This window comes from Eublepharis macularius, chromosome 4 (genome assembly GCF_028583425.1).
Source record: "Eublepharis macularius isolate TG4126 chromosome 4, MPM_Emac_v1.0, whole genome shotgun sequence".
NCBI lineage: Eukaryota > Metazoa > Chordata > Lepidosauria > Squamata > Eublepharidae > Eublepharis > Eublepharis macularius.
This window is the reverse complement of record NC_072793.1, coordinates 22,767,801-22,787,997: the sequence shown is the minus strand read 5'-3', so window position 1 is coordinate 22,787,997 and position 20,197 is coordinate 22,767,801. Positions and strand designations below refer to the sequence as shown.

At 46.3% G+C, this 20,197-nt stretch overlaps 2 protein-coding genes across 3 annotated transcripts; one reads left to right on the top strand and one right to left on the bottom strand.

Annotated features, from left to right (window-relative positions):
• Positions 1–2,440, bottom strand: OXLD1 (oxidoreductase like domain containing 1). The gene is made up of 2 exons (XM_054978619.1): positions 2,355–2,440; positions 1–833 (listed from the first exon to the last, which is right to left on the bottom strand). Exons 1-2 carry the CDS (start codon positions 2,418–2,420, stop codon positions 387–389), a joined length of 513 nt encoding a protein of 170 aa, XP_054834594.1. The 5' UTR covers positions 2,421–2,440; the 3' UTR covers positions 1–386.
• Positions 2,441–2,649: 209 nt separating this feature from the next.
• Positions 2,650–11,558, top strand: CCDC137 (coiled-coil domain containing 137). 2 transcript variants are annotated; one of them, XM_054977564.1, is made up of 6 exons: positions 2,650–2,779; positions 4,811–4,941; positions 6,204–6,399; positions 7,032–7,114; positions 8,947–9,026; positions 9,971–11,558. In XM_054977564.1, exons 1-6 carry the CDS (start codon positions 2,694–2,696, stop codon positions 10,187–10,189), a joined length of 795 nt encoding a protein of 264 aa, XP_054833539.1. In that variant the 5' UTR covers positions 2,650–2,693; the 3' UTR covers positions 10,190–11,558. The 2 variants fall into 2 exon arrangements, with proteins under 2 accessions (XP_054833539.1, XP_054833540.1); XM_054977565.1 differs by lacking the exon at positions 4,811–4,941 and having other exon boundaries at positions 6,208–6,399.
• Positions 11,559–20,197: the final 8,639 nt, after the last annotated feature.

The following is a 20,197-nucleotide window of genomic DNA, read 5'->3' as shown; positions in this document are numbered from 1 at the left end:
CTGTTCCACCGCATTCCTGCTGAAAAAAAGCCCTGGATAAGAGGAACCCATCCTCTTATCCCATTGACTGCTAAGCTTACTTTGGTGAGGTACCTTCTCAAAAACCTTTTGAAAGTCCAAGTATATAATGTCTACAGGGTCACTGTTATCTGCACGCTTGTACATGCCATCAAGTACTGCAGCATAAGAACCGTACCATTCCAAGCACAAAAATAAATTAATCAGAATATTCTATCAGTGTATCACACCAATGGATTTGAGAACTCACATAATAACATACTTAAGCATTTGTACTTAAAAAGGACTATAAATAGTTAGTATTTCTTCAGAATTTGCTATGTCCGGAGACCCTGGGTGACCCAGGTCACTTCACCCGTTAAAGAACTTCAGTCTTTCTTCATGCGGAATTTTATTTCCATCTTTAAAAGCATCTTTATGCTCTCATCCTCTATGTGTTTCTCGACAGCGGCTAGTGCTTGTTCGCCTCCATCCTGGTAATATTTCAGCAGCTCTTCTGTATATGCAATCCACACACAGTTGTAGCATCCACTCATGCAACAGTTAGTGGGAGGGAGCAGTGTTGGGGGAACGGCAAAAAGGGGCTGTTCGTCTTTTGAAGACCCTGCCACCTCCTCAGAGGTGGACTCTTTCTCATTTTGGGAGGCAGACTTCTGAGAACCATTCCCCTGGGCATGGATATGACGTTTTTCACAATCTGTCAGTATTGCGGGGAGCCTCCGAATATTGACCACCCACTCATGATAGAATCTGTGAAGGAGCAGGGGCCCTGAGATACTGCAATCCTGGAGGTACCGGAACATATATACACACTCCTAATGGGAATAAAAGGACATAATTAAATGCCAGCACTGGTAACATCTTTTTATATTCCCCTCTATTCCACTGCCTCAGTCCAGCCCATGCTCCAAAATAAATTCAGTCCAGGATTTGCCCTGGTATAAGGGTCCTGGATAAAAAAGGCAAATTACATAGTATAAATCAAGATGGGTAGCTGTGTTAGTCTGTCTGTAGCAGTAGGAAAGAGCAAGAGTCCAGTAGCACTTATAAGACTAACAAAATTTGTGGTAGGGGATGAGCTTTTGGAAGTCACAGCTCACTTCTTCAGATACAGCTGTATCTGAAAAAGTGAGCTGTGACTCACGAAAGCTCATCCCCTACCACAAATTTTGTTAGTCTTATAAGTGCTACTGGACTCTTACATAGTATAAGGCAGTAGTAATCTAACAAATTGGTTAATGACCAATTCCAAACTTTCCACTCCAAATTACAACATGTTTTTAATTTAACATATAAGCACAACTAGCTATTATCACTCTTACATACAAAAGAGACCTTGATCAGGATTTCACCAATGGCTCGATGAAAGAATTTTGATTCTGAAAATCCTGGGAGCCCTCATGTGTTAAAAATATGTTCTGCATTACTACGTACTGCACATTAGGAATCCCAGTTCTGAACTGTCCTTCATACAGAAAGCTCCATGCAAACAGAAAACTAGGAGTGCAGGGAGAAAAATTCTACCCTATGTATTTGCTACACTAGCTTTGTAGTTACAGGGTGCTTACAGAAAATTGGAAAATAACCCTGGAAAGAACAAAAGTCCCAAACCAGCAGCCATATCATATCTTTTACTAAGGCCACTCAAAATATCACAATATAGAGAAGCACCCTGACAGGAGGGCTGTATTGTAGGGAGGGGATCTCAGATGATCGGCTAATGAATTAGGAACCATAGACCAGTTACCACTATAGACTTCACCACTCTGTGGTATTGGATTCCTGCGAATGCTATGTCTTCGTGAACTAGGGTTGCCAGCTCCAAGTTGGGAAATTCCTGGAGATCTGGGGGATGAAACTTAGAGAAAGTGGGGTTTGGGGAGGGAAAGGACCTTGGCATGGCATAGTTCCATAGAATCCACCCCCACCCCCAAAGTAGTCATTTTCTCCAGGTGAACTGATCTCTGTGGCCTGGAGACCAGTTGCAATTCCGGGAGATCTCCAGCCACTACCGGGAGGCTGGCAACCCTATTGTGAACTTGTGTCTATTTACCCTATGGCATTGTTTACAGCAATGTTCCTGATATGGTCTGTACTAATTTCACACTGTGTAATCCGCCTTGAGTCTCGGTGAGAAAGGCGGACTATAAATTTAATTAATTAATTGTGATCCTCCACAGGTAGCCCATTCTAGCACTTCATTCCCCTGCACGTGTGAACCAGGCAATTCTTCCAAGCAATTATACCGGGCATCAGGCTGAAAAGGCTCAAGACCTCTGTTTGTTCCCACTGAACCTCTGGCACGCTTTCCTGCCCTACAACTCTCTCCGCCTCACCTTTCCATAGCCGGCAACCACAGGCCCCACCAGCCCTCGACTGCACCGGACAGCGCTCAATAACATCGTCTACTGCAATCCCCCGGTTTCCCCATGCCGGAATTGATATTTCTCTCGTCCAATGGTCCTGCGTTCGTAACTCAATCGTCATAATATCATTCCTAAATGAGCCAATAGAAGAGACGTTCTGGCGGACCCTTTGATAAGACGCCCAATGGAAACCCGAGGAGGGATTGTGACGCAGACTTGTACGAAAGCGCGTAAGCCAATGGAAGCGGAGCGGAAGGTACCGGGATGTAGGGCAGCCGCACGTGCGTAGAGCCTGCCTAAGGAAGCAACATGGGGAAGCAGAGGCAGAAGACCCGTGCCGCGGCAGCAAGCGCCGTTTCCTCCTCCTCGAGAAGGGGAATGACGCCTAGAGATGGGTCGGTATAGTCTATGTTAGTCATAATAATAAGGAATTCACGTGTTCAGGGAATGTCGCTGGATTCAGCCTACATTGCAGGGTTGTTATAAAAGTTAACTGATCCTTACAGCATCCTTGTAAAGTAGACTAGTGTTACGATCATCCTTGCACCGTAGATGCGAGGCTGAGGGCAGTGGTTTGCCTAAGACTAGCTACTGAATGTAAGGTGCAGCCTAGTTCGTGTATGTGTGGATTTTCTCTGGTTTGCTCAGCTCGCAGTTTGCATTCTGAGCCGTGCCTTATACATTCCATCTGTAACCGTATTAAAAGTTGGGGGCACGGCACACCCAATAAAGCTGAGGGGCTGTGGATTCAGGACAGATGCTTTTTCACACAGTGCAGAATTAACTCATGAAGCTTCCCCTTATTTTTTATTTATGTCATTTATATCAAGAACATTTCCATAAACAATGCTATAGGATAAATAGATACAAGTTCACAAAGACATTAGCAGGAATCCGATACAACATAGTGGTGAGGTCTATGGTTCCTAACTCATTAGCGGAGCATCTGAGACCCCTACAATACAGCCCACCTATCTTAAGCAAAAAACGTTTTTGAATAATTTGGTTTTGCATCATTTGTGGAAAGCCAGGAGAGTGGGGGCTGCCCTGACCACCTCAGGCAGGGCGTTCCACAGGGTAGGGCCATCACAGAGAAAGCCCGTCTACGGGCTGCTGCTGATTTCACCCATGTTCAGGATGGCACCTGCAAGAGACTCTGTTTGGAAGAGCGAAGCTGCCATGGAGCAGCATAGGAAGGGAGGCAGTCCTGTAGGTATGCCGGACTAAGGCCATGAAGAGCTTTGCAAGTGATAACCAATACCTTGAACTGAGCACGGTAACTAACAGGCAGCCAATGGAGTGATTGCAGGACTGCAGAATAGCTAGATGGAACCTCTAGATTCAGAAGTAGTGTACCTGGGAGGCAACAGTGGGTAGAGGGAAAGACTTTTGCCTCTGTGCTGTGCTTTGTGTTTGTCACGTGGGACACTGGATTATATGGATGACTGCTCTTACATTCTTAGGTAATTACTTGCTCTCATTGCCTGAATTATTGTCCAGTCCCCCTCCAGTCATGGTACATTCTGGAGGTCTTTATCAGGATTTACATAATGTCCCATTGTAATGATTAAAAAAAAGATAAATTAGAGATTAGTCCACCATCCTATCCCGTAAGTAGTTAGGCCTGACACTTGTTTTTTCCCCATCCGGTAGAAATTCAGTGCGTGCAGCTTTTTCCATTATTGTACTTTGGTGCTGGGAAAAGCTTCACATTCTGAATTTCTGTTTGTCAGGCAGGTTTTAAATGTGCAGGAATTTTGCTGAAAAACACAAGTGGCATCGGCAGGCGTTCTTGCAGTTAACCCTGGGTGAAGCTAGCGTCCCTGAAAAGGCAGTTAATTCAGCTCTGCTTTCCATTTAGTTTGGGGTGCTGTATTTTATTTTTTAAAAGGAATAGCCAAATGCGTTTTCTGTCAAGGGATATCCTACGGTAGATTCAAGAATACAAAAGTTCATGCCATTCATTTGCTTTAGTGTTGAGGAGAATCTGTACGCAAGACCTACAGATTATCCTGCCAGTATATTGGAAAACACTGGGCTGGTAGCTGTTGCTGAACCCTAGATTCTCCACCGTCTGTCATGAAGTTATTGAATTAATCATAATCTTATATTTTCAAATAGAACAACTGATCTAAACTACAGTTTAGACAGTTCATACATGGGAATAGCTGTGTTAATGATTAAGAATAATTATAGTTGCTTCACCTTGGCAAATATCTTATATATATATGGTTTTAAATCTAGACATTTATGGGTGGACCAAGCAGGGGGAAATGAAGTCACTTGTAGTGTGCATGCTTCTTGTGTGAGGGATTCTAGCTTTTCTTCTGTCATAGCAGGTGGTTCTTTGCACAGTGAGGGTTCAGAACGTGCTTATAATATCTATAGACTTAGAGCCTTTGCCAAGACGTCTGTCTCTTTATTAGCCAAAAAAAGAAGAAAATCAACTCAAAACCCAAATGTGTAGATGAGCAAGAAATTCCCTATCGTCTGCGGGAGATCATGAAGAGCTGTGAAGAATTAAAGAACCCCAAGAGCAGGAAGAAAAAGAAAGCAGGTACAGAGTAATCTCTGGTTCTGTTTTCTGTTATGTGTTACCCCTTTAATAGCATATAAGCACGAAGATACACATCTCTCTATTGCTATGGCAGTTGTTTAAATACTAGTTGTTTCAGAAGGAGTAGGATCAGTCTTCTCTTGCCAGGATGATTTTATGTTTGTTGATATTTCCAGTAATCACTTTTGTATGTTTGACTACATTCTTGCAAGACTGTGTACTTCTAGTAGTGCCATTCTGAGCAGAATTACACCCTTTCAAGCTCATTGATTTCAAAGGGCTTAGAAGGGTGTGACTTTGCTCAGGATTGCACTGTCTGTCTGTTAAATTTGCTCTGGGAAAATAAATTGGTCAAGGGGTAACAGAATAGAGCGCATTTGCTCCTATGGAATTCTGTGGTACAACTCCTCCACTTGAAGCCATCTGGGTGACCTTGGGTGAGTCACAGCTTCTAGGAGCTCTCTCAGCCCCACCCACCTCACAGGGTGTTTGTTATGGGGATATTAATAACATATTTTGTAAACTGCTCTGAATGGGTGTTAAGTCATTCTGAAGGGCGGTATATAAATCGAATGTTTTTGTTGTTGTTGTTGTTATTATTATTACATCTAATGGCTGATAAAAACAAGTTTTAGTCTCTGTCATTTATGATAGGACTTACCAAGCACTCTTTGCTCTAAGTAGCTGTGTAGTAAGCATGCACAATACAAATAAAATTTTTCATTTGATATCTCTAGTCTTCCCAGCTATAAAGAGGTTTATGATTTTTGCATCTGGGAAAATCTAGGATGAATAACAACAACTTTCAATTTATATACCACCCTTCAGGATGACTTAACACCCACTCAGAGCAGTTTACAAAGTAGGTTATTATTATCCCTACAACAACAACCCCCGTGAGGTGGGTGTGGCTGAGAGAGCTGTGACTGACCCAAGGGTCACCCAGCTGGCTTCAAGTGGAGGAGTGGGGAACCAAACTCAGTTCTCCAGTTTAGAGTCACACGCTCTTAACCACTACACCAAACTGGCTCTCACATGTGGTGGGAGTTGTAACACTCTTCTGTGTATTTTGAGTTACAGAAACTTGTCTGATGTTTCCCCCCAGCTTGCTTGGCTGTCCAATAAGTGTTGTGTTTGCAGAATTAGGAATGACTTTGTTTGCAGAGAGTCAACTTGAGCATGAGGGATCAGAGGACAAGCGAGTCTCCTTTCTGAATGTTGTTAGGCGCAACGAAATTTTAGTGTTGTGCGTTTTGTCCCAGGAAGCAAGCGGAAGCGTAGGTCAGAGGGCAAAATACCCGTGCCGAGATTCAGGAGGCAGAAGGGAGAATCCGAATCTTCTTACATGAAGCGAATGAACCAGGAAACGCAGCATGTGCTGTTCCTCACCCAGAACCAGCCGCAACAGGAGCCCGAGAAAGAAGAGCCGATCCAAGAAAAGTCCCAGAAGAAAAAGCAGTAAGTGTGAACCTGTGTTTCTTAACAGCACAGAACTCGGTGAATGCTACAGTAAGCGCATTATTTTTTAATACAAAACTTTGCCCTGACAGTGACTTTGACCCAACTGTTTTAACCAATACTGGAAAGAATCATATGATTCTTTTAAATTTTGCTTTGTGGTTATTTTGTGTCCACTGATGAAGACTTTGTTGAAACACTTTTGGGGCTTTGTTTTATTCTAACATAATTTGTACTTTTATTTATTTATTTTGTTGGGTTGTGAACTGTTTATTAAAGTTTGTTTCATTGCTTTTTAAGAATAGATACCTTTTTCAACCTTGGGCTGGGGCTTGTACTTATAGATGCCATAGGGTTAGCAGGCACTAACAGGCAGCATGAGGGATGTGAATTTGAGAATTTTTTTATCTTGTCCTGTTCCTGTTGGACAAAGTAAGTGATGCCTTGATGTGTTGTTGGCAAATAAGCCTGCCTCTGCTTCTCTGCAGTCTATACTTGCAGCCTGCTCATGGACATGTGTTTACTTGGCAGTAAGTCTCACAGACTTCTGTGGCAGTTCCTCCCAAATAGGATTGCAGCATTAATTGGCCAGGGTGCTGTCATGTCCTTTTTCAACAAACTTTGCTCTCCAGATTCCAGCAAAAGAAACTGGATAAAATCCGAAAACAAAAAGAAGAGAAGAAAATAGCAGTGTTGGAGAAGGATTTACTCAGAGGTAAGCAAGCATTTGACCTGGCAGTGGGGATTCTTCCATACTGAGCGGCCTTTGCTTTTCCAGAGCAATATGGCCGTTTTTTTTAGTGAGTCACCATCTGAGATGTACAGAATTGGCACTTACTGCTTGATATGAGGAAGGATTGGACCTGTATATTGATGCCGTTGAGAAAGTTTTATATGAAACGTGTGGTTTGAATAACTGGTCTCCCGTTGGGCAGGGGGTCTATCGTTGGGCAGTGGTCCGTGCCCCCTAGGAATGGGGTCCTACCTGAAGAGAGAAGAAACATTTTTGTTAGTACAGACTCACTCCTTGGATACTAGCTTTCTACTTACCAGGATCTGTGGGATGGATACTCTCAAATTCCTCCACAGCGCACCTAAAAGAAAAAGAACAACAATCAATGCTTCATTTAACATTTATTTTCCTATTGACGGCCGATGCTTTTGACATATGAATTGTGTTTGCCGGATTGACATACATTTATGGAAGGAACTGACTTTTGTATGAATTTTTTGGATGTGGTATATTTAATATTGTAATATATATTTATCACCTTACACTTTACCTACATATATCTAAAAAGCCTTAAGGAAATTACAACTACAGTACTACTTTGATTTATATCATTGGGGAATTTCGCATTGCTGTGTCTCCGGTCATGGTTGTTCCACTTTGGGTTTGTGCTCTCAGTACTGGGGCAGCTTCTTTTTGGTAAAGTACCTGGATAATCAGGATTTCGTGCGAAGGGGAAGGCTGTTGCCACAGTGATCAGGGAATGATGAGACTGATCCGAATCTCAAAAGTGATTGGAAGTTTATCACAGACTCTGGTGAGAAAACAATTCTTCGAATCTTCCTGTGTGCTTAACAAAAAATGCCGCTTATTTTGAGACTGAGTGATTCCGCACACGTTGGATAATGCACTTCCAATCGGATTTTTTTGTGTGCGGAACAAATAATCCACTTTAAATGATTGATAAAGTGCATTGAATGTGCATTATCCAACAAGTGCGGAATCAGCCTGTGTCAGCCAGATTCTTTTGTGTAGAAATAAGGAGTTGCTTTTGCACATTGTTTTTTGACTCACTTAGGTTTAGAAAAATGGAAGGCAGTCCCTTTGCTGTAACCCTCCGGGTTTGATTCCCCACCCCTCCGCTTGAAGCCAGCTGGGAGACCTTGGGCCAGTCACAGCTCTCTCAGAGCTCTCTCAGCCCCACCCACCTCACAGGGTGATTGTTGTGGGGATAAAAATAACATACTTTGTAAACTGCTCTGAGTGGGTGTGAAGTCATCCTGAAGGGCAGTATATAAAGTGAATATGATGACGATGGTTGCCAGTGCAGTAATCTCTTATTCTAACACCCCTGGGTTTCAAGCAGTTGACCTGTACCTATCCAATAGAGGCCAGGGGGTGCTGGCTTCAGCTGCTTTTTCAAAAATTAGTACTGTGGCTTTACAGTCACCTAACTGGGAGGGAAAATTCAGTGCTAGGTACTCAAACTTCTGAATTCTGCGCTGGGGCCTTTGGACTGGAGTTTAGCAGCAGTATTTGTCACAGAAGCCTATGGTGAAGGGCTAAAGAGGACGTTGTATTAGAGTCCTGCCCTCTTCCCCTTCCTGCTGGTTACCATCCAGGATGGAACTGCATTGGTCCTGCGCCTTGTGGCCTTATGACGTGAAAAAAGGAATAGACCCTGTTGGATTCCAGACAGAACTTCATGCTCAAGTCCTTTGCATATGGAAGAAGAGTGTTAAATAGTTTTTAGAACTCTCTCTATCCTGTAAACAACCTGATCTGTAGTTTAACTAATTCCCCCTCCTTGCTTTCAGACTCAGTACAGTTTGGAGAAGTTGCTCTAGCGCCTCCTTCACTTACAGCAAAGCCCAGGAAGAGTGTTGCCAAAGAGAAGGTAATCGCTGCATGCCATTCTAGGGCTGTCTCCTAACTTTGCCGGTGGCCTGTCCCAGTTGTCCAGACGCAAGCATTTTAATTTATCCTGGAGCAGTGCCCAGGGAATCATAGCTCAGAGCATCTGCTTTGTCTACAAAAGGTGCCAGGTTCAATCCCCAGCACCTCCAGTTGAAAGGACTGGGTAGAAGGTGATGTGAAAGATCTCGGCCTGAGACCCTGGAGGTCCACTGCCAGTCTGAGTTGATTAGACAATACTAACTTTGATGGACCAATGATCTGGTTCAGTATACAGCAGCTTCATATGTGTTCACATGAGATTGACAACCTAATATAGCAAGCAAATTGTACCCAGGCGTGGGAGGTATTGGACATCTTAAGGCGAGATCACAGCTTGTGCTCATGTTCTAGGTTTAGTCTGTGCCTTTTCCCTTCACGTGTGCCTAACCCTACGCTGCTTGCATTTTGACGTGTGGGCTCGAGGTGCTGAGATGTAGTGTGCAATTTGAGCTGCCTTTTACGTTTGATGCTGTACCTACATGATTGCTACCAATGTTTTAAACTGTTCTTAATGGTTTTATGTATTTATGATGTAAATCTGCTCTGAGCCCGCTTGCAGGGAGAGTGGACTATAAATTAAATAAATTCATACCACTCCAGCTTCAGGCAAGCTCTTTGGTGTAGTGGTTAAGAGCAGCGGGACTCTAATCTGGAGAACCGGGTTTGATTCCCCACTCCTCCGCCTGAAACCAGTTGGGTGACCTTGGGTCAGTCTCAGCTCTTTCAGAGTTCACTCAGCCCCACCCACCTCACAGGATGATTGTTGTGAAGATAATAATGACATGCTTTGTAAACCACTCTGAGTGGGGGTGGTAAGTTGTCCTGAAGGGTGGTATATAAATTGAATATTATTATTATTATTATGTTCCTATTATTGTGTTCCAGGCTGGCAAGCGGCAGCTTCTGCTGATGTCTCTCTTGGGCTCTGGCGCCGCAGCCTCTACGCATAAAGTTGCCCCTGCATCTCTTGCTCGCCAGAGGATCATACGGGAGGAGAGGGATAGGGTTGTCCAAGCCTACCGGGACTTAAAGAAACGTAAGCAGCAGCAACAGCTGTCAGCCCAGAGCCAACTGGGTATGGAGAAACTAAGGAAGCCAGTCTGAGGTTACATTTCCAGCATTACTGAAAACAGGGAGCTGTTCTCCTGCAAAAATATCTGCCTGCAACCACAACCAGCATCCATTTGAAGTCATTCCTTTTTGAATGAGAGTCAGGCCACCAGGACAAACGCATTTCTAGCCATTGATTTGTGATGGGTAGCATGGAGGTTAACAGCCATCAGTTCTGGAAGAATGAATTGTGTTCTGAAGAATGATTTCTAGAGAATGAATTGTTCAGAAAGCAGCGTTCTCAGTGTTCAACTTTAGAATGGCATGCCCAGCGTGAAGGATTACACCACAATTGTTTTCTGCAGAGGATGTCTGAGGCACAGGCATGAACACTATTTTTTACACACTCATAAACCTGTTTCAGTTTTGGCTGCAAGATGTTTAGGGAATTCTCCTTTTGTTGAATGGGAAATTCGTATGGGTGGAGAGAGGGTGTTTGTGTGTAAAAGATGATAAATTAGTTATCTGAGATTGAAAGAGATTGATCCCTACTTTGCAGTACTCTGTTAACAGCTTTAAAAGAAAAGAATCTGTGATGATTGAACTGGCTACTTTTGTTTTCTGCAAACTTGATCCTATTTTTCTTAGGTTTGTGCCTCCCGTTTTGTAAATATGGTCCTTTTAAATGCATTCTTCAGTCTTTGCTCAGCCTGCTACGTGGGTTTTGGAGTAGAAAGAGTGTCACTTCTAGAATAAATATTTTCTTGACATTTTTCTCATCTTGTCTTGTTCTTGTAACTGCTGAAAATAAGAGAAGCATTCTTCTAGAGCAACTATCAGTCAGGACTTCGTTTTGAGCTGGCCCAACACTGGTGTTTAGATAGCACTATCAGGAGGTCCCTTCACTTGACAGTGAGAAAGTGAGAAAAGTGTCATTCTTGCTTTGCAAATCTTCATTCAAACCTAAAAGCTAGGGACCTTTTCCCACACATGTTATTTACTCCGTATTTGATAGTGATGGCCTGGGCCTAGTGGCTCTGGAGAAGCCTGCACTAAAGTGATTGCAGAGCCTACATTTCCCAGGCTCCCTTTGGCCCCTGTGATTGCGTAAGGGGATTCTGAGGGAAAAAATGCACCAATAGGAAAGTAGGGAAGATGGTGCCTGAGAGAAGGGATAAAAGGCCTTGCCCAGAGTGGGAGGGTATTCACTTCTAGGGAGCAGAGTGAGGGGAGGTTGTTGCAGATGGAGGGATCCCTCAGGTGAGACAGTTGGAAACCAGTCACCTGGAGACAGTTAAGAACAGTCTAGTTGGATACATTAGGATGTGTTAGTTTGTTTATTCATCAACCTGTACTATTTATTTTACAAAGTTTTGAAACCAGTTATTAATAAACTTTTAAAATAAAGTTCTTTATTATTCTGCCTGGGTCCTCATGTCTCATTCGGTCACATAATAAACCTACTGGGAGAGAGTAAACAGAAGGGGGCAGTTGGGTGCTTTGGGCCCTTTTGAGGAAACCTGTACCAGAGTGGTGGCAGCCTACAGAGAGCTTCCCTGGGGGGATGTACTAAAATGAATGACAGGATTGCCCATTGGAAATAATGGGAAACTGGAATGCCCATTGACTTGCATGGGCTCCATTGAAACACATTAGAGCAAAAAAAGAGGTGCAAAGAAAACGTGGAATGGAATTTTGAAGGAAAGTGTCTGGGCTCAGATAACCTGTTCTGGGACTGGATTGACAGGCCCCATGCTGGAATGACGGCCCCTGGGTGTGCCAGAAGGGCTCTGGGACTGGAATGACAGGCCCCTGACTGGAATAACGGCCCCTGGGTGTGCCAGAAGGGCTCTGGGACTGGAATGACAGGCCCCAGACTGGAATGACGGCCCCTGGGTGTGCCAGAAGGGCTCTGGGACTGGAATGACAGGCCCCATGCTGGAATGACGACCCCTGGGTGTGCCAGAAGGGCTCGGGGACTGGAACAACAGGCTCTGTGCTGGAATGACGGCCCCTGGGTGTGCCAGAAGGGCTCTGGGACTGGAATGACAGGCCCCATGCTGGAATGACGACCCCTGGGTGTGCCAGAAGGGCTCGGGGACTGGAACAACAGGCTCTGTGCTGGAATGACGGCCCCTGGGTGTGATAGAAGGGCTCAGGGACTGGAATGACAGGCCCCTGACAGGAATGACGGGCCCTAGGTGTGCCAGAAGGGCTCGGGGACTGGAATGACAGGCCCCTGACTGGAATGACGGCCCCTGGGTGGGCCAGAAGGGCTCTGGGACTGGAATGACAGGCCCCTGACTGGAATGACGACCCCTGGGTGTGACAGATGGGCTCTGGGACTGGAATGACAGGCTCTATGATGGAATGACGGACCCTGGGTGTGACAGAAGGGCTCTGGGACTGGAATGACAGGCCCCTGACTGGAATGACAGACCCTGGGTGTGACAGAAGGGCTCGGGGACTGGAATGACAGGCCCCATGCTGGAATGACAGCTTCTGGGGGTGCCGGAAGGGATCTGGGACTGGAATGACAGGCCCCTGACTGGAATGACGGGCCCTGGGTGTGACAGAAAGGCTCGGGGACTGGAATGACAGGCCCCTGACTGGAATGACGGGCCCTGGGTGTGACAGAAGGGCTTGGGGACTGGAATGACAGGCCCCATGCTGGAATGACGGCCTCTGGGTGTGCCAGAAGGGCTCTGGGACTGGAATGACAGGCCCCTGACTGGAATGACGGGCCCTCGGTGTGCCAGAAGGGCTCTGGGACTGGAATGACAGGGGCCAGACTGGAATGACGACACCTGGGTGTGCCAGAAGGGCTCTGGGACTGGAATGACAGGCCCCTGACTGGAATGACGGGCCCTCGGTGTGCCAGAAGGGGTCGGGGACTGGAATGACAGACCCCTGACTGGAATGACGGCGTCTGGGTGTGCCAGAAGGGCTCGGGGACTGGAATGACAGGCCCCTGCCTGGAACGACGACCCCTGGGTGGGCCAGAAGGGCTCTGGGACTGGAATGACAGGCCCCTGACTGGAATGAAGGGCCCTGGGTGTGACAGAAGGGCTCTGGGACTGGAATGACAGGCTCTATGCTGGAATGACGGACCCTGGGTGTGCCAGAAGGGCTCTGGGACTGGGATAACAGGCCCCTGACTGGAATGACAGCCCGTGGGTGTGATAAATTATGTCTTGGCTCCTTGCTAATGCTATTTCTTTAAACTTGAAAATATTTGCCGTATGGTACTCAATCGTATCAGGACAAGCTTTACTGTATATTACCTCCACTGACCTATCAAAATCTGCACAAAAAAGTTAACTCATTCAGCCCCTACTCCTCATAAAGGAACTAATTCCAGTAAGAAACAGCTGGGCAACAAAATGGAAAGCATTCCAGAGTCAAGAAATTGTTTTTTTCCCCATTTCCTTGCAAGCCGGATAATTGGGGAAGGGGGGAATCAATCCAAACTTTAAAAAAAACCCAGTTTAATATGTCACTAGCAGTTTGTGCTACCCAGCAGTATTGAGGTTCGGGGGGGGGGGACATTTTCTCTTGCTCCCAATAAAGACAGGCCCTTGATTTTGCACTTTTATTCAACAGGCCCAAATGAGTTCACTTTCCACTGGGTCTCTCAGAGGCTGTACATATATCATGTTTTTTGATTTAGCATTTGGTATGAAAATTGCTGTCTTATTAATTTGAGTTCCATAGTTTTTGTTATCAACATTATATTGCCGTTTCAATGGGTGGTGGGTAGGGGGTGAAGTTTTGTTATTTTATACTAGAAACAGAGCCCGTTGTGCAAATAAATACAATGGGCTCTAGAAAGCTGGGGCTGTGGAGGGCTGGTGGGAAGTTGTGGTTAGAAAGGGCTGGCAGGTGGGGGGCAAGGTGGGTCTGGGGAGAGGTGAGAAGCAGGAGGGGTCTGGGGAGGGATGGCAGGTACAGAGGCAATGGAGGTTTGGGGAGGGCTGAGAGGCAGGAGGGGTGTGGAGAGGAATGACAGGTAGGGAGGCAATGAGGTTTTGGGGAGGTCTGAGAGTCAGTTGGGGTGTGGAGAGGAAAGGCAGGTAGGGAGGCAATGGGTGTTTGGGAAGGGGTCAGAGGCAGGTGGGGGTGTGGAGGGGAAAGGCAGGCAGGTAGGCAATGGGGTTTTGGGGAGGGCTGAGAGCCAGGTGAGGTGTGGAGGGGAAAGGCAGGGAGGGAGGCAATGGGGTTTTCGGGAGGGGTCAGAGGCAGGTGGGGTGTGGAAAGGAAAGGCAGGGAGTGAGGCAATGGGGGTTTGGATCGGAGAGCGGAGTGCCGTGGCTCCAGAGGCCTTGCAGGGAGGTGGCACTCCGCTCACGCCGCCTTTCCCCGGGCCCAAGGAGAGTGGAGAACTGCTGCCCTGCGAGGCCCCAGGAACCGTGTGCACTGCTCTCCTCGAACCCGGGTCGAGACACCGCGAGAGGAGCACCGCTGCCATGCAAGGCCCCGGGTCTTTGCAGAGTGGCGTGCCCGGCTCCGGCAGGGTTGACATGGCAGCGGGCGCTTTGCCCTCGTCCTGTCCCTGCCAAAAGCAGCGCTGCGTGGTTCTGGCAGGGGTCAGAGTGCAGCAGGCTTCTCTCCTGCCACGGCTCCCCTGAGGCTTTCTGACACGCTGCCCTTGCTGCCCTTCCTGCGCCACCGCGGGAAGGGCTGAGAGTGCCACCGCCCTCCGAAAGGGCTGTGAAACCCGCGGCATCGAGTGGCACCCTCCAGAAGCGGCCTGCCTGGTGCACTTACTGGTGCATCGGAAACCCGCTAAGGGAATTATAAAGTAGGACTAGCAACAAAGCCCGTTGTGGGGGGAAAAAACCAACAGGCTCTAGAAAGGGCAGGGCAGGCGGGGCAGGCATTTCCTCTTCTGCCCTGTGCTGCGCCCCCTTCGCAGTCGTGCGGTGCCCGCTCGGAGTTCAACACAGGGAGAATCTGCGCATGGATTTGGAGCGACGCGCGTTCTCGGCCTGGGGGAAGCGCAGGCAGCAAGAGCTTCGAAGTGGGCGGGACAGGGTAAAAGATGGAACGAGACGGAACAGGCCGGAATGGGCACAAAAGAAATGCCAGTGCCACAAAAAAGAGGGGGATATGTTAGAGACACTCCAGAGCAATATTATAGAAATGAAAACTCTGGACTGGCACCCTTTAATTAACCCATTCCATGCCAAAAAGCTCCCGGAACAGAACAAAAAAACAGCCCGGAACGGGCACTAAAGAAATGCCAGTGCCACAAAAAACAGTGGGATGTGTTAGAGAAACTCCAGAACAATATTTTAGAAATGAAAACTCCAGACTGCCCCGCTTTTATTAACCCGTTCCATGCCAAAAAGCTCCCGGAACAGCACAAAACAGCCCGGAACGGGCACTAATGAAATGCCAGTGCCACAAAAAACAGTGGGATGTGTTAGAGAAACTCCAGAACAATATTTTAGAAATGAAAACTCCGGACTGCCCTGCTTTTATTAAACCATTCCATGCCAAAAAGTTCCCGGAACAGCACAAAACAGCCCGGAACGGGCACTAAAGAAAGGCCAGTGCCACAAAAAAGAGGGGGATGTGTTAGAGACACTCCAGAGCAATATTTTAAAAATGAAAACTCTGGACTGGCACCCTTTAATTAACCCTTTCCATGCCCAAAAGCTCCCGGAACAGCACAAAACAGCCCGGAACGGGCACTAAATAAATGCCAGTGCTACAAAAAACAGGGGGATGTGTTAGAGACACTCCAGAGCAATATTGTAGAAATGAAAACTCTGGACTGGCACCCTTCAATTAACCCGTTCCATGCCAAAAAGCTCCTGGAACAGCACAAAACAGCCCGGAACGGGCACTAAAGAAATGCCAGTGCTACAAAAAACATTGGGATGTATTAGAGCCAATCCAGAACAATATTTTAGAAATGAAAACTCTGGGCTGCCCTGCTTTTATTAACCCGTTCCATGCCAAAAACCTCCCGGAACAGCACAAAACAGCCCGGAATGGGCACTAACGAAATGCCAGTGCCACAAAAAACAGTGGGATGTATTAGAGCCAATCCAGAACAATATTTTAGAAATGAAAACTCTGGACTGGCACCCTTCAATTAACCCGTTCCATGCCAAAAAGCCCGGAACGGCACTAAAGAAATGCCAGTGCCACAAAAAACAGTGGGATGTGTTAGAGACACTCCAGAACAATATTTTAGAAATGAAAACTCTGGGCTGCCCTGCATTTATTAACCCGTTCCATGCCAAAAACCTCCCGGAACAGCACAAAACAGCCCGGAATGGGCACTAACGAAATGCCAGTGCCACAAAAAACAGTGGGATGTATTAGAGCCAATCCAGAACAATATTTTAGAAATGAAAACTCTGGACTGGCACCCTTCAATTAACCCGTTCCATGCCAAAAAGCCCGGAACGGCACTAAAGAAATGCCAGTGCCACAAAAAACAGTGGGATGTGTTAGAGACACTCCAGAACAATATTTTAGAAATGAAAACTCTGGACTGGCACCCTTTAATTAACCCATTCCATGCCAAAAAGCTCCCGGAACAGCACAAAACAGCCCGGAACAGGCACTAAAGAAATGCCAGTGCCACAAAAACCAGTGGGATGTCTTAGAGACACTCCAGAGCAATATTTTAGAAATGAAAACTCTGGACTGGCACCCTTCAATTAACCCTTTCCATGCCAAAAAGCTCCCGGAACAGCACAAAACAGCCCGGAACGGGCACTAAAGAAATGCCAGTGCTACAAAAAACAGTGGGATGTGTTAGAGACACTCCAGAACAATATTTTAGAAATGAAAACACTGGACTGGCACCCTTTAATTAACTCATATCATGCCAAAAAGCATGATTTATCTGGATTTCAGTAAAGCTTTTGATAAGGTCCCCCATGACATTCTGATGGGCAAACTGGAAGACTGTGGAGTAGTCTATAGGACAGTTTGGTGGATAGGGAACTGGTTGGAGGACCGCACTCAAAGAGTGGTGGTCAACGGCGTTTCATCAGATTGGAGGGAGGTGTCCAGTGGGGTGCCGCAGGGCTCGGTTTTGGGCCCGGTACTTTTCAATATTTTTATCAATGATCTGGATGAAGGAGTGGAAGGGCTGCTCATTAAATTTGCTGATGACACCAAAGTGGGAGGAGTAGCAAACACCCAAGAAGATAGAATTAAAATTCAACAAGACCTGAATACTCTGGAGAAGTGGGCAGCTGTGAATAGGATGCAATTCAACAAAGACAAGTGCACAGTATTACATCTGGGCCACAAAAATGAGAAGCACAAATACTGGGTGGGGGATACACTTCTGGGCAGTAGTATATGTGAAAGGGATCTTGGGGTAAGAGTAGACTGTAAATTGAATATGAGCAGTCAGTGTGATGCGGTGGCAAAAAAGGCTAATTCAATCCTGGGTTGTATCAAAGGGGCCATAGCATCGAAATCGCAGGAGGTCATAGCCCCTCTCTATACTGCCTTGGTCAGGCCTCACCTGGAGTACTGTGTGCAGTTCTGGAGGCCTCACTTCAAAAAGGATGTGGACAAAATCAAGGGGGTGCAGAGGAGAGCGACGAGGATGATCAGGGGTCTGGAGACTGAGCCCTACGAGGAAAGGCTGAGGGCCTTGGGAATGTTTAGTTTGGAGAAAAGGAGGTTGAGGAGGGACATGATTGCTCTCTTTAAATATTTGAAAGGCTGTCATTTGGAGGAGGGCAGGGAGCTGTTCCAGTTGGCAGCAGAGGGTAGGACGCGAAGCAATGGGCTAAAACTACAAAGGTACCGACTGGATATTAGGAAAACTTTTTCACCGTCAGAGTAGTTCAAAAGTGGAATCAGCTGCCTAGGGAGGTGGTGAGCTCCCCCTCACTGGCAGTTTTCAAGAAGAGGCTGGATGAATACTTGTCAGAGATGCTTTAGGCTGATCCTGCACTGGGCAGGGGGTTGGACTAGATGGTCTGTATGGCCCCTTCCAACTCTATGATTCTATGAGAAATGAAAACTCTGGACTGCCCCGCTTTTATTAACCCGTTCCATGCCAAAAAGCTCCCGGAACAGCACAAAACAGCCTGGAACGGGCACTAAAGAAATGCCAGTGCCACAAAAAAACAGTGGGATGTGTTAGAGACACTCCAGAACAATATTTTAGAAATGAAAACTCTGGACTGCCCCGCTTTTATTAACCCGTTTCATGCCAAAAAGCTCCCGGAACAGCACAAAACAGCCCGGAACGGGCACTAAAGAAACGCCAGTGCCACAAAAAACAGTGGGATGTGTTAGAGACACTCCAGAACAATATTTTAGAAATGAAAACTCTGGACTGGCACCCTTCAATAAACCCTTTCCATGCCAAAAAGCTCCCGGAACAGCACAAAACAGCCCGGAATGGGCACTAAAGAAACCCAGTGCTACAAAAAACAGTGGGATGTGTTAGAGACACTCCAGAACAATATTTTAGAAATGAAAACTCTGGACTGGCACCCTTCAATTAACCCTTTCTATGCCAATATGCTCACGAAACAGCACAAAGCAGACTGCTTTTTTCTGCAGACTCGGGACTGAAAGCACACCCAGACCATGTTTTTCACTTCCCTCCACCCCAACAATTATCTGTTGGTAGCCTGGGACTTAGCCTCAGGCGAAGAGGAGTTACCTGGCTGGATGCTCCAAGTAACAATCAAAAAATATGTCCTATTTTTTCAGTTATTTATTTGTTTATTTATTTGAAAAAAAAATTAAGAGATGTCTGATTAATATATATAATAAACCAAAAAAAGGAATCCACTTTAAGGATTGCTTCCCATAGACCAATTCAGTTAGAGGGTCAAAATGAAGGTGAGTGCAAAAATGATGCGAAGGGTGTGTGTGTTTGTACAGTGAACAGTGGATTAATGTGAACAAAATCAGTGATGCAAAAATTCGTGACAGCTTGGTTGGAAATTGCATGAAGTATTGGTATCTGAAGAGGGTTTTGACTAAAGTGTCAGCAGGTGCTTGGAGAGACGGTTCAAGCATACATGAGGGAACAGCAGAGCTGATTTGAAGAGAAGGAGACTGGGTAAGGTTGCAACCTCCAGATAAAGCCTGGAGTTCTCCTGGAATTACAGCTGATCTCCAGATAAGAGAGATCAACTCCCCTGGAATAGCTGCTTTGGAGGGAGGACTCTATGACATTATATGCCACCGAGGTTCCTTTCCTTCCTAAACCACACCATCCTCTGATATCACCCCTAAATCTGCTGGCACAAGCAGGAGTCAGCAACTGTAAGACTGGGGAGGCTGAGGATGGTGAAGCAGCAAATATCATACTCTAGAATGTAACAGATAAAGGGCTTCTAAGCAAGATCAGGTTTGCCATTATGGCCTCTAGGAGAAAATTTCCTATAGGATGGTGGTCTGGGGTACCACTTGTCTGCACACAACACACACACACGTCAGTGCCCAGGCAGCCAGGAGGGCCAATAAGGCTGGCTAGGCAAGAATCAGCCAGTGGTCTAGGGGTGCAGAAAAGCCTGGTGCTGCAGATGCTGCCTATCCTCCTCACTTGGCTTGCCTTTGCCTCAGTTGCCCCATCAGTGATCCCTCTTGATCAGAGACACCAGCCACAGATGACCAATGATGAGGCAAGTGAGGCAAAGACGAGCCGAGGGAGACAGGCAGCAATAGTCCTTGGCTTCACTGTGGTGCTGCCTCCTGCTGCTGGCTTGTACTTGCATATTAGCCCATTATCTGTTGGATCTCCTCCAGATGAGGCAGTGTTGATGGAAGAGGGATGGGACCAATGATGAAGAACCATTTTCCATGGCTTCTTTGGCAACCCTGTCCACCCCCGTTGCCACGTGATAAAGATGATCCATTTCAGTCTGATTGTTGCCCTCATCATGGCAGACTAAGATCATTTGTTGCCCTGATGAATGCCCTACACTGATCCTCTTATTTGGAAACTGCATCCTTGTTTGTTTTCCTGTACTTCTTAGTGCCTTTTGATATCGTTGACAATGCCATCCTGTGTCAGCACAGCATTCATATTTGCTAACGCTGTGACCTGGAACCAGGTAT